The sequence below is a fragment of the Belonocnema kinseyi genome, chromosome 3 (assembly GCF_010883055.1).
Source record: "Belonocnema kinseyi isolate 2016_QV_RU_SX_M_011 chromosome 3, B_treatae_v1, whole genome shotgun sequence".
In the NCBI taxonomy this organism is placed as follows: Eukaryota; Metazoa; Arthropoda; class Insecta; order Hymenoptera; family Cynipidae; genus Belonocnema; species Belonocnema kinseyi.
Window position 1 is genome coordinate 60,205,313 of NC_046659.1, and position 14,910 is coordinate 60,220,222.

General features: G+C 32.7%; 1 protein-coding gene across 3 annotated transcripts in view; it reads left to right on the top strand.

Moving 5' to 3' along the window:
- The window catches only part of LOC117170259 (bromodomain-containing protein 4-like), a 50,034-nt gene extending 36,363 nt beyond the window's left edge, over window positions 1-13,671 (top strand). For 2 of the 3 annotated variants that reach the window (XM_033356910.1, XM_033356908.1), the window contains exons 2-4: window positions 7,482-7,895; window positions 7,977-8,385; window positions 8,464-13,671. In XM_033356910.1, the coding sequence (XP_033212801.1) occupies window positions 7,485-7,895; window positions 7,977-8,385; window positions 8,464-11,711 (4,068 nt within the window). In that variant the 5' untranslated portion in view covers window positions 7,482-7,484 and the 3' untranslated portion in view covers window positions 11,712-13,671. The remainder of the gene's footprint in view (window positions 1-7,481; window positions 7,896-7,976; window positions 8,386-8,463) is intronic. The other variant, XM_033356909.1, reaches the window with a different exon arrangement.
- The last annotated feature ends 1,239 nt before the right edge of the window (window positions 13,672-14,910 follow it).

Below are 14,910 nucleotides of genomic sequence, written 5' to 3' on the forward strand. Positions count from 1 at the left end.
ATAGATAATATTTTTTTCCGTACATTATCAGACAGAAAAACTTGATCATCTAGATTTTCAGGGCAAACTTTTTCTTCGTTACTCCATGAAAAAACGTGATTTCGTTCCAATTGTTTTTGAGATGCTGTGTAGTTATGGAAAACAGATCTATATGATACATTCGGTCAGAGTGCAATAAAGGTTACGGAGTCGTTGGAAATTTTTTAATGAAAAACTATGCGCTTTTCGGAAAATTTGTCAAGAATAAAAAGTTCTTGTAGTCAGCCGAGGAATACGCCTGAATTTTTTCGGAGCGTTTTGAGCAAAATTTTGAATTTTGCAAAAGTTGTCCATATGCAAAATCCAAAATTTTGCTCAAAACGCTTCGAAAAAATTCAGGCGTATTCCTTGGCTGATTACAAGAACTTTTTATTCTTGACGATTTTTCCGAAAAGCGCATCGTTTATTGTAAAAAAATTCATGAATGTTTTCACAAAAATTTTGCCATTAAGATGCCATTTTCAAAATACTAAAACGAAAAATCGATCTTTGAACTATGGATTCTCAAAGTTTAGACATTTATTCCACCGGTTAGTGAGATTCCAGGTTAATTACAGACTCGAAAAGCTTTGGAAAATGGTTCACAAAAAAAAATATGCTCGAAAAATCACGTTTTTTTTTGTTTAAACTGCATTTTGGGATAATAAATCAATTTTTTGAGGAATTCCATTGGCACCGTCGGAAAGAGGAGATGTTAAGCAATAAAAATATATGTGTCTCAATTTTTTCTAGTGTCGAATAGTCTTAGTTATTGGCCGTTGAAAAGCAGTGTACCGGTAGTGGCATTTTGGCCGTTTAAGGGTTAAATTGGATATATAACGTGAGACTCAGGCAAGTTTTGACGAAATTCTGAAATGTATACGACGCAATCTTTAAAATCTTATTATAATTTGAACCAATAAAACTTTTGAAAAATCGTCATGGAATCCCGAGGTATGTCTAAGAATGTACATTGACTGAAGATCATTCATAAAGAATAGGCGCTCTCCAAATGCGGGGCCGTACTTAAATTGCGTAACGGATTATAGATCCTCTCGAAGCTCCTCCCCCCTGTAAAAAACCGTAACAAAGTATATCTCCCCCACCTTCTTACTGCACGTAATTTTTAGTTTCCAGAAATGTCTCCCAACAAAAAAGTGGCATAATAGTTTATATTTCAATAAAAAAAAATGAAATTCGCACAAACCAAGAAAAAAAATTTTTAAACCAGCAAGACGAATTTTCGATAAATAAAAATTTGTCACTCAAGAGAGAAGTAAAGTATTCAAACAAAAAATATGACTTTAGAAAAAAATTAATTTGCCCGGAAACTGATGCACTTTTTTCTCCAAATCAAACTATTGGAACATGAGACCGAAGTAAATTCGAAGTGATTTGTTAAAAGAAAAAATTTAAATTATTGTTAATTGCATTATTATAATGTGTCAAATATGGGTCTACCAAAAATTTGAATTTGCCGTATTCAAATTACCATTACAGTGTTTTTAGACATTCTGGCTGGGAAAAAGAGTATATATACAAAATATTTAAATCTTTTTTAATAAAATGGAACATATTTTGTGAATTATTTGCATCGATATAACCAACTATAAAAATTTAATTTCTATTTTTTTTAATGTTGGAAAAGGGGTCGAGGTGCTTTAGAATTTGAACCGACTCTTTCTCTTTAACGACTTTAGCAACTCTTTCTTTTTTTTGTAAGTAAAATGGTTTATATGAACAAAACGAATAGCAAAATACGTCAAGATATATAAATAAAAGTTCAAATTACACTTATTTATAACTTTTTACCTTGCCGGGAATTGTAAAAGGACAACGGTAAGTTAAATACGACAAATTCAAGTTTTTGGTAGACCCACATTTGACACGTTATAATAATGCAATTAACAATAACTTTAATGCTATTTTTAACAAGTCGCTTCGAATTTACTTCAATTTCAAGTTACAATAGTTTTATTTTGGAAAAAAAATTCCAGGAAATCAAGGGGGTACCAGCAATTCTATAATTTAACCAAAATGGGAAGGGTACATTTTCAGTTTCAAAATTAATTTTAAAGCAAAAAAGAGGCTAATAGTCTAACTTTAAACCAAAAGAGATTCTACTTTACTTTTCAAGATCAAAATATGAATTTTTTTTAACAAAAAATAAGTTTCTACGAAAAAAATTAAATTTTCTATCCAAAAAGACCAATGTTTTCAACAAAAAAGGGTGAATTTTTAAGAAAATGGTTGAGTTCTATACCAAGTAGTTGCATTTTGATCCGAGAAAGATGAAATCCATACTAAATCAGATGCATTTCTAATAAAATACTACAAAACTGAAAAAGATGAACTTTTAAATCAAAAAGACAAATTTTCAGAAAGAATAATTATCATCCGAAAAAAATTGCAGTTAAATTGCAAATGTTAAATTGTACATTTAAAAACGATGACAGAAGTTATTAACCGATTTCAATTTTTTGTTCTTTACTTTTTTGTCTATCTACTCACAAATTCTTGTCCTTCAGCTCAAACGATTAGATTAATTATATCACTTTTTTCTTTGCTCTATTGAACATATCTAAACTGTGTATTTAACTAATTTGATTTTTGCAAAGTAAAAAAAAGTACAACATAATTTGATTTATTGTTGGAATTTTGTATACCACTGTGAATAGATTTCCAATGTTCTAAAGCAGAAGTAATTTAAAAAATCATTGAAAATAATTAAAAAATGTAACATTTCTTATATAAAGATTTTATGTTCTTTTCGACATGAAAAAATAAATGTTTAATCTTTCCCCTTTTTCGTAAGAAAATTACGCTATTTTCCCTTTGTAAGCTCCCTTTGCGTTGTGATAAAGATATTTAATATAATCTCAGAGAAGCGTAATGATCTAATAATGCACGCAATATGAGATGTTAGATTGTTCAGTCTCAGCGTCAAGTTCAGATAAAAAATGTGCAATTCAGTAATTTGTTTCAGTTCCACGCAATTATCGTAAGCGAAATGTTATTTCAGTTCTTGTTATTCGAATTTTGAGGAGTTTCTAAACTTGCAAGCTGCCAAAAGTGTGTGAAAGTTCTTGCAGAATAAAAAAAAATAGTTAAGAATTTAAAAAATATATAATGAACAAAATGTACAAATATCATGAATAGTTGGCGCAGTAGCAATAGTGATAATCTATTTTTAAATTAAATAAATACATAAAGATCAAAGAAATTTAAAAAGAAGCAAGTTGAGATTTAGAACATTCCAGCGTAGTTGTAAAAGCTGTCATCTTTTCCCATCAGTTTGAAACTTAACCTTTTTTTATGGCTCTTTTCTTAGGAGCGTTTAAATACCTTATGTATGTATGGATTTCCGCCTTCGTGTACATATGCCACATCTAAGAATACCCACTCTTAGCTTTACATTCCGGGAATAGATACAGATTCTCTAGTCCCTTTTTTTTACAATTTGCCTTCTCAAAAATGAAATTCTCGAAAATGAAAATTTCGGGCTTGCAAGGAAAACGGAATCGGCTTAATGGGAAATTTTTGGATCCGAGAATATGAGAATGCTGATTCACGCAAATTGCGGCCTATCGGTTTATGAAATTTTTTATCTGTTTCATAACTTTAATCATTTCAATCAGCCATCGTGCAGCTATCACCAATTCCGTTGAGTTATTATATATATATATGTTTAAATTGTAACCATCGGAATTATATTTACCGGCTGAGCTTATCGCGCTTCAGACAACTCCGCCAGTGAATATTTGAGTCCGCCTACCCGGTAAAAAGCTTTAAATTCAGAAAAGTTAAGAATTTGTATTCCTATGAATACGCAATTTTTCCTCCGTCTAAAAATCCCCCAGCGGGAACAGAAAAATTGCAAATCCTATTCCTCTCAATCGACTCAGTAAAATTTAACGAAATCATCTATTTAACCTATTTTTCATTATTAAATCTTTTTATAACTTATAAATTCGAAAAATATTCAAATTTATATTTTAATAATTTATTTGAATGTCTTAAAAAATGCAAAAAAGAAATCTATGCAAATGTGTGAATTTTAATAATTTTAACTGTAGAGAGGCAGAGTTGAATTGGTGAGAATTAAAATTTCAGAATTTACATTCCACATGAAGGAATTAAAACAACTTATTACACATATTTTGTGAACTTATTAGCAGGAATTAAATAAAATCAAAATATAACCAATTCTGAGGAATAAAAAATATCTCTGTGAGGTGCGTTACCGGTACAATTGGAAGAAATTAAATATATTGAAAACCCGTTCTCCTTGGGAGAATATAAAACTGTGTGGTGGTCGCCATGGAAATAGAAGTGAATAAGATTAGGAGGTATCATATTCTTATTGTGCCATTTTAGACAGATGGAAAAATCGCGCATTTAAAATAATAGAATAAGCTTCCCTTTTGCGCTGAAATCTGAAAATATTAAGTTTTCTCTATTCTACGCTTATTAGCGGGTAGGGCGCGCGCAGACTTATTAAAAGAAAATTCAAAAGACAGACGCATTCGTAAAAACCCTTTTTTTTGGATTCAGGGGATCTCAAAACGTGGACCTTGTGACAAAAAACTGGGGGGATCACAAATCTAATACCTTCTATGATGATGTTTTTCATGAATAATGCCAAAATTACGCATCTTATCAAAATGTGATTCATAACAAATTTGTAGATCTTTTTCCAATGCGCAATTTTTGTCTACTCACCTTTTACCGTATTTTACATAATTTTGCCGAAAAATGTAATTTATGGATTTTTCATTATTTTGTATGCTGTCAAAATTTGAATTTTTGATTTTTCAAAAAAATTCGAAACGTTGTTATGACATCTTGTAGGACATTCAAAAAGCAACATTTTTTTCTTTCGACTTTTTTTCATATCGTGCGTTATTTGGCTTAAAATGTTCATTTTCGTATTTTTTGGAATGTTGTAAATGCTATAACTCTGGTAATTTTTGTTTTTATGAAAAAAGTCATGAGGATAAATTGTTCAACTTTTTGAATACTATGAATAACCGTACAGAGAATTTTGGAATTTTGGAAAAAGTGGTCTCGAAAATATTCAAAATGTGCCCACTTTAAATTTTTATGAAAAAAATATATAATATTAAAAAATACCAGTTGACTAAATCACAGTAAAAATTTACCCATTCATTTACCAATAACATCTTTATATTATATATTATATTGTCCCACGTGTAGCTAAGGGGCATACACTACCGTCAGAATTTTTCGTTCACCTCTTTTTCATAATTGATTATGTTCTCTTAATTTGTATGATATAAGAGCTAACCAATTTTCTCTTTAAAGGTTGTTGAATGCTCTCAAAATTCTGTATAAAATGAGCCCAGGATGAAACCAAGTTATTTATTTTAAAGTAGATATTGCAAAATTAGTGGAAATTTGAATGTTTTCTTAAATTTGAGGTAATGTCCAAAATAATCAACATTTTTTATCAAGCTCATTCTGCCGCGATTTGGAAGAACACCGTTAACTGCAAAACGGATAAGTCACCTGAAAAGCAGTTAACGGTAGGGGGCTCAAGGGAATTATCCAAAATGCAGTTAATGGTGTTTTCCAAATCACGGCAGCATTTTAAAGCTATTTTTCCACAGTTTCGCAATAGTTTAGGAGCATTAATCTAACCAAAAAAATTATGTCACAGAGCAATAAATTAATAAAAATTTCAATATTGTATGCTGTAAGAACAATATTTTTGTAAATATAGGAAACATAAAGCCATGAAGTTTCTAAAAAGTTCCCCAAAATATATATTTAATTTTTATTCCGATTGGCCTACACATAAGATGTGGAAAAATAGATTTAAAATAAGCCAAAGAACATTATACGATATTGATTATTTCGGATATTACCTCAAATTTAAGAAAGCATTGAAGTTTACACTATTTTTGCATTTTTTTTTTTTAAATAGACAATTTGGCTTCATCCTAGGCTCATTTTTTATGTAATTTATAGAACATTTGACCTTTTAAAGACATAATATTTTAGTTCTGACATAAATTAAATTAAGAGAATTTAATCATAAAAAAAAGACGAACGTAAAATTTTGACGGGTAATGTACTTGTAGAAAGAATATGAAATTTCTAAGTAAAAATTTCACAATAGCAGTTAAATGACAGTTAAAATTTCATGACAACAGAAGCAATGCTTTTTTTCTGAGGCTATTCTTTTTTTGCTTTCAATTAAAGGAATTTTGTTTCATGCTTTGTTAGAATGACTCAGCCTCATTCAAAGGGTCTCCCGAAAGCTATAAAACGATCAGTTACTTCAATAGACTACACAAACTCGTAATGCTTGAAGTGGGTGCTTTCATTAAGGAAGAAAAATAAATCCATACGTAGAATATAAAAATGCAATGGCACTGTTGATCCCAATGAACAACTTTGAATCGTACGTATTTTTTACCAGAATGCGAGTAGGATAAAAATTATATGTACAGCGAATGGGGTGCAGATATCGATAGCAATATAAACTATATAAATGCAAAAACGAATATTATTTGTCAATGTTTATAAAAGAAAGATAATAATTACCGATGCTAATTTTTTATAGCATTAGACAATTCAAATTATAATCAATAGTATCTACTACCACTAACAATATTACAAATTAAAATATTCAATTATATATGTGGAAGAAAATATTTCAAGGTCTTCAAGAAATTATAGTTCTCAAGAAGAAAAAAATTAGGATTAAAATATCTTATATAGATTGATTTATAAGGATAATTTCAAAATAATTCTAATGAGGAAAATATTGCACATGTTGGATAAGGAAATTAGTATTAATAAATTAGATCCTCGTATCTGAGAAGGATCATTCGTCATAGCATATGAATTTTCCTTATAAATTTAGGTCGGTATTACGGCAAATTTTTGTGTGAATAAAAAACTTTCTGTTCCGATATTATTTTTTGCTAATTTAGAAAATTAGAACAATATTTCACTATTTTATGATAAAATGAGGAATATTAGGTTATAAATACACACAAAGTGTCATACAATCAAGAACATTATACACTAAAATCACACTTAAGAATTGCCCATCACTTAACTATTTATCACTAATTTACGAATTATCTAGCAGGTGGCAAGACTTCAGATTGGAATCACGAATCCTGAACATCCCGATTTCTCATTTTCTAAATTTAAGCCTAAGTTTCTAAGATGTACAGCAGCGCCATCACTTAAAAAAATATTTAAAACATTCGATAGATAACCTAGAGAAGGATTATTTTCAGGTAGACTTTTATCTGAGGGTGAAACTTAATTATAACTGATAAGATAGTCCTTTTAAGATGGCTATTTAAATATTTATCAAGTATTCCCTAAAATATAAACTTGAAATACATTTAGGCTTATTTTCCAAAATCCAAATGATCCATAAATATCGAGACCCTTCCATTAACACTGTACTCTTATTCCAGACTATGGTCCTTTATGACGAACGGGGCGCATACTTCGCCCATGCACTCTCAGATGTGAATACTACTGGATGGCCACAGGATCAAGTTCGAATCGAGGAGGGAAAACCAAAACATACTCCAAATCACCACCCGGGGAACAACATTCTCAGTTCTCCACCCTTGGCCTTCGAGGCTAATGTGACATCTCAAAAGCAGAATCTCCCTTCCCAAGCTCATCAGTCGTCTGTTAACGGCGTCTTGAGAACTTTTTTTACTGCATCACCAGAACAAGAACCCATAAGATACGGAGATTATTTCCCAATTTCCGAGAATCAGGGTCCTTTATCTTTTACCAATGAAAGTCAAAATTACCCAGAAGCAACTCAGCAGTCAATAACTTCAATCAGAAATGATCTTGCAAGTCAATATAGAAAGGTATTAAAATATATAAAATAGAATGTTAATGTCTGGATGTTTTTCTTTTAGCATTTTCTAAGTATAATACTGTATTAATAGGTAAGCTACACACATAGTGCTGCGAGGAAAGAGGTACAGGCGTATATCCCTGATCAAGAGAGGCAGCAACGGGAGCAACTTTTCCAACAGGAGCTACATCAACAGCGATTCCACCAACAACTAAATCTGACCCAAATACAAGCACGAGTACAGTTAGAAAGGATAAAAGAACAGGAATTTCAACAGAAGGAACTGAAACAACAGCATCAACAGCTCCAGGAATTTCAAGAACAGCCAAAATCATCAGATCTAGTACAAGACGACATTCTGCCCTTTCTTGAAGATATATTGCTACACAGTAATTCCATGTTCAAAACTCCGCCTACAACCTCCTTGCCTAACATGCCTCCAAACGAGACTCAAGGTAGCCCTCAAGTGCAGCCGATTGATCAAAATAGAGACACCAATAGTAAGTATAATTTTCTTCAAGCTATTACTAATTCAAGTGGCTCAAAATGCACAGTTATTGAAACTCCGATTCTTCCAGAAGAATGGGCCTCTCTATTGCCTTGCTCCATCTCGCAAGAAGAATCAAACCTATCAAGGTCAACGTCCCGGGCAAGTGAAGCAAGTTTAAACTCTAGAGAATCTAACACTCCAGTTTGTAATCGAATCTCGGAGAGTCAAGTCAGTTGCAGGAATTCACATGAAATTTCTTATCAAGACTCTGGATTTCTACATCATAAGGTGGCAAACAAAACCTGGAATGTTCCTGCAGATACCAGATCTGCCAACTTTAGAGATATTAATCATTTAGAAGAGATGATAAAGTTTACTGGTACTTTACCAGCTCCTCGAGCGCCAGCACGTGGAAGACCGCGTGGTTCGAAGAATGGCGTTAAAGCAACACGTAGTGCTGCAAAATCTACTAGAGTTCCTGATTATAAGAAAGATGGTAGAAATAAGTCGGTATTTCAAGATGTTTCTCAATATCCCGGATATCATCAGTTCTCTTCGGGATATGCTCAACAGTATCAGTGCGCACAAAAATCTGAACAATACGCACAACCTTATCTTTCGCTTAGGTACCCTCCACATTTACCTGAATATCCCGAACTTTCACCTGAATATCCCGAACCTTTACACGAACATCCCGAACATTTGCATGAACGTCTCGAACTTATACATGAACATCCCAGACATTTACATGAACATCCTCAATATTCTGGATATCCGACACTAATTTCTGGTTCGAGTCAACAACAGCTTTCAGGGTATACGAAGCAAATTTCTAAACCAGATTCTAGACAACATTCTAGACAGGTTCCTGAACCTGCTCACCAGTTTCCGCAACGTATGCATCAGTTCTCAGAAAGCATGCAACACCTGCCACGAAACATACAACATCTGCCACGAAACATCCAACAGTTTCCAACACAATATTCTCAACATTTAGAACAGCAGCTTCTTCAGCATACACGACAACCTCCTCAGTTTCCTGAAGAACTTTTTAAATATGCTCGACCACTTCTGGAATATGCTCAAGTGTCTGAATGCCGTCGTCATCTTCCTCAATATGCTGATGAGCTTCTAGCATATAATCACCAATTAATTAGTCAAGCTCAAGATCATCTTGGATTTACGCAGCAATTCCCTATCTACATTCCACAAATGTCTTCCCAGACTAAACAATTTGTTGGACCAGGTCAACAACTTTCTTCTCCAGATCAACAACTCTTTCATCAAAATCAACAACTTCCTGTTCGAAATCAGCTTCTTCTTCAGGGTCAACAACTTTCTGCTCAAAGTCAAAAAGCCCATGTTCAAATTCAACAAGCCCATGCTCAAATTCAACAAGCCCATGCTCAAAGTCAACATGTCCAAGCTCAAAGTCAGCAGCAACCCCTTGCTCAAAGTCAGCAAGCCCATGCTGAAAGTCCACATGTCCATGCTCAAAATCAACAATTTCTTGTTCCGCTTCAACAACTTCCTGTCCAAAGTTCACAAACTCCTGCCCAACGTCAACAATTTTCCCCCCAAAAACAATTGCCTAGCCCAAATAAGCCATTTTCTGGAAAACTCCAACATCTTCTAGAAGGTAGACACCTTCCTCAAAGTGCACAGCCTCAACACCCTCCTCAAAGTGCACAGCCTCAACACCCTCCTCAAAGTGCACAAACTCAACACCCTCAAGGTGCGCAACCTCAACACCCTCAAAGTGCAGAACCTCAACACCCCTCTCAAATTGCACAGCCTCAACACCTTCCTAGTGCACTACAACGTCTTTCTAGTCCATCAGAACCTTTCTCTGGTTCAGTCATCTCTACTATGGAATATCGTCCAGAAAAATGCCAAAAGTTTTTAACAACCTCTCCTAACCTCCAAGAGCAAAAATATCCTCCAAATACGCCAGAAGATTCAAGTGGACCCACTCGTGCAACACCTTTTTTTCGTTCCTGGCATATCCCTGAAGTTATACCGCTTTCGGAAAGCAGCACTGAATCGGAACATGTAAAAAGTCCCGTAGTTCAACAAACTGAAGAAAACAATTCAGAAGATGCTACGATGCAAATCGAGAAGAATCCCATGGAAGTTTCTGATTCCCAAGAAATTTCAGAACTGGCATCAGATGATGACATCAAAATTGTAAGTTGGATTCCTACAATGCCAATGGATACAGCTTCTCAAATGTGTGACTTTGAAGAAGAATTACAAACTACTGGATTAGAGAACAATAGATTACCAGAGAGAAAAGTATTACCAGAGACGGGCGTAATACACGAGAGGAGCGTAATACAAGAGAGAAACGTATCACAAGAGAGAAACGTATTACCAGAGAAAAACGTATTACCAGAGAAAAACGTATTACCAGAGAGAAACGAATTATCAGAGAGTAATGAAATACAAGAGATGAACATATTGCAAGAGAGGAACGCAATACAAGAGAGGAACGAATTACCAAAGAGGGGTATAATACAAGAGAGGAATAAATCACCAGAGAGGAATGAATTACAAGAGAGGAGCGTAATACAAATGAGGAACATATTACCAAAGAGGAACGAATTACGGCAGGCAGAAGCACAAATGACGAGTGAAATCAGACAAACGAATCAATCCGCGCAGACAAAACAATTACAAGTTCCAGAAGTTTCCGGTAAACCTTTTGCTTTCGTAGTACCAATTAGTGGCGGCCTTGTCACAGTCACACCTGTCCTAACACCCGCGCAAAAATCTCCTTCACTTCGAAATTTTCCTAGAAGATTTGAAACTGCAGAATGGTTACTGAAATCGCCACCCCGACTTGTGATAGATACTCCAGCGGATACCAGAAAAAGAAAACGAGAAAAGTTGCGCTGGCATTACAAACCTCGTAAAGGTCTCAGAGCCTCGATTAAAAGATACCGAGCCAGAGGAATTGCCACGCGATCGCCACCTCCGGAACTTTACTTAAAAGAAGCGGCGAGGAATGGAGATTTTATGGACGATGAAGATGATTACGATGAAGACGAGGAGGAAGATTATCATCAAGATGCCGTAAATAATAATCAGATGACTGTGAGCAAGGATGCTAAACATACCGAAACGCAAGAAGACTCAGTGAAGCCCAAAGAGTCAGCAGTGTCAAGAGAAGAAAATAGTCATTCTTCAAAACCAGGTAGTGCTCCTTCAGATAAACTTTGTAAATCTCCTCACGAAACTGATACAAACGCAGGGGATTTACAAAAAAGTAGGATACACCATCTAGGGCTTCCTAATCTGCAGCGCTTAGTACCAAAGGCTGATCGTCATAAATAGTCTACATATTTTATGTAGAAAATAGAGAAAGCAGAATGTGTAAAAAGAAGCTGACGATGATTTCGAAAATGTTACTATTAACGAATGGTAATACTATTTTGAAACTAAGGTGAAAAAGCTTGAATATCGAATCCATTTCAAATAATTCCGAAAATTATGGATCTATTTGGCTCAAAACTAGCATCAGGGTTTTTAAATATCGTTCGTGCACGTAAAAATCGGAGACATGTCTTTTCGTGTCCACACTTAAGAGATTGAACTTAACTTTGTGGATTGTAGAACGGTACCTTCTTTCAAAATTGATCAACAATTGGAAAAGTACAAATTTCAGGGAAAAAAATGCTAGGCTTTTTTGAGAGAATGTTCTTTTCCTACTTTCAAGAACTCTTAATAAGTAACTCTTAAAAAGTAAACAAAAACTGTTAAAAGTGCTTATTACTTTAAGAAAATTTATTTTCTTTAATCGGGAAAAATGTGCACTGTAACCCAAAGTGTAGAGCCGACTATTTGAAATGGGCTCATTCAAAAATATTTCTCAATCCTGTTGTTTTACTTAAATTTTCAATTAAAAAATTGTGTTTGTCGTCAGCAACAATTATAGTTTTATTTGCAAAGAACAGACTGATTTTTTCGAAAGTCTTTAAAACCCTTTTTTAAAGGTTGTACAATGTACACTCGTAAAAGTGGCAGATCTATTTGGGACCCAAGTATGAATTGAAAGTAAATTAACTATTAGGACATATAATTCTACGAAATATTAATTGCTTAAATCAAAATTCAAATAAGATTGTATTTTTAGATTGATTTAGAAAATACTTGCAAAATAAGTCTATCTTTATGTACATATTTTTCTTATTCTAAAGGACTTAGTTCAAAAAAATGAAAGTATTATAACAGAAATGTGACAATAAGCTAAGATGAAAACATAAGAGTATAAATTAAGATTGTTAAGAAACCAAAGATGTATATATGATATTAAGTAAATAAGTTAACACCTAAAATATATTTTACTTTAATAGTAAGATATTATTTCGACGAGATTGATTTTATGCTCTCTATTTTTTTAGTGCATTATAATCAAAAAACAGTATTTAATGCATATTTAATGAAGACATCAGCCAGATGTTTTTTTTAATTTAGTTGAAATCGCCCTACCGAAGTAAGGCTCTGAACTAAAATTTAATATTTTTTAAAAACTTGAACCGCTCCAGTGTCCTTGTCAGTCTTGAGATAAGAAAATCAGAACATTTTAAAAATATACGTTATACATGAATATAAAAATTGTGTTTTCATTTTTAGCATAATTGATTAGCTAATAAGTAATGCATAAGCAATGAAGATAAAATACATAATAAATAATTATTAAACAGATATTGTTAATATTATTTAAATACTAATGTTTAGAAGAAAAGTTATTTATTATTATTATTGTTGTAATTATTATTATACAATTAAGCAATAAGCCAAATCCCTTTCGGGGTAAGCGTAAGTTTCGTTTTATAATTTCAGTATTTTCCGAACGAGCGTAGACATTCGGGATTATCTTTTTTCTTCGATAACAATTTTTTTATTTTTAAAATATTACGAAATAGCAGAAGGTATTTCTTGTAGAGTTTTTCTATGCATGTAAACTTTCGTGTGAACTTTTATTGTCTTGTTATTTCGGAGAAAAATACATAAATTCGAATTTTCGCAAATAATTTATTTTTAGGTGAAGCAGTGAATTACCAAGAACGAACCTCAGAATGTAAATAGGAAATATTAACACCTATCTAAAAAAAATGTTAAAACGGTAAAATTTGGAGAAAAAACATTTTAAAGAATTAAAAAAACAGTCCTCATTTTTATAAATAAATTTTTTTTCGAATCGATTGAAAAGAGCCGGAGTTCTCAAGCCGGGGAAAAAAACATCCCGAATACATTTGCTCGTTCCGAAAATACTGCATTTTAAAAAAAAAAATCTAAATTTTTTATAATTCACAGGTAGTTTTCGAATGATTGTAAAAAATACAAATAAATTATTTAACTGTGAAATCCGTGTTTCTTTATTTTCACCACAGAATGATAAATATACAAATACCAAATCATTCTTACACCCCAACTCTATCTGATGTGAAATAGGATTGATCATTATATGAAGAATATTATATTTCATCATCCAATTAAACTCTAAAGCTTACTTTTGCATTGTATCAATAGCAGCAAACCAAATTTTAAAGAAATAGAAAATGATGAATCATTAGCAGACATTCTTTAGTTTGATTACATCCAATCTCAACAAAAAGTACAGTGTTTATCAAAGTGACTAACAAAATCACGAGTCATCACGAGACAGCTTTGCGCGACTTATTTATAATTTTTATGTACACGCGTCAGTATGACTGAATACATATTACTTGATAAATGAAAAAAAATTATTACACTGATACAGTGATACATATATGCATGATCATTCGTGATTGCAATGGTCGTATATCGTATTTTATGAGAAAGAAACGAAACAATGGTAATAATGTAGTTCATTGTTCTTAATTCGTTGTCATTTTCAACAATCTCACCATTTTTACATCAGCTTTCGCTATCACGCTTTCTAGTATTTTTAGAATCTCAAGATGAAAACAGAAGATCGACACTTATACGTTATTTTAATTATACTTTTTTACCTTTATTCAAGTAAAACAACTGATTTTATGATTTTTTTTCTTAGTTTTATGAATTTTCAATGAAATCGCCCAAACGACAAAGCGCCCGCCAATGAGAGTCGCGCAGTCATGAATAAGGCCCGCGAATCAGAGAGCGAGTAGGGGCGTGGCTAACAGATTTTCAGTTTGTAATATTCTCTCGCTGTATAGATAAAGAAAAGCACTCTTTTCAGACATCAAGAGATGGAGTTATATGTCCTAATTTGATTAAAAGATGTTTGTTGAGTAAGTATTAGCGATTCAAAAAATCATCATATAAATTGAGGTACAAAATAGTTTGCGGTTAAATTGATGAAGCAGACAAGAGCTTTCGCTATTATAGAAGAATTTTTTCAAAAATTAGATTGTGTTATATTGAAAAAGGCTCAAATGAGTTTTTAAAAATATGTGATATGTCTAACGAGATATCACGTGCCTTTATTTCGTTGGTTACAGAGTAAAGTCAAGATTAGAACTAAACTAGTGGCCCTGAAGCCCTCAAATATATAGGGCTGCTT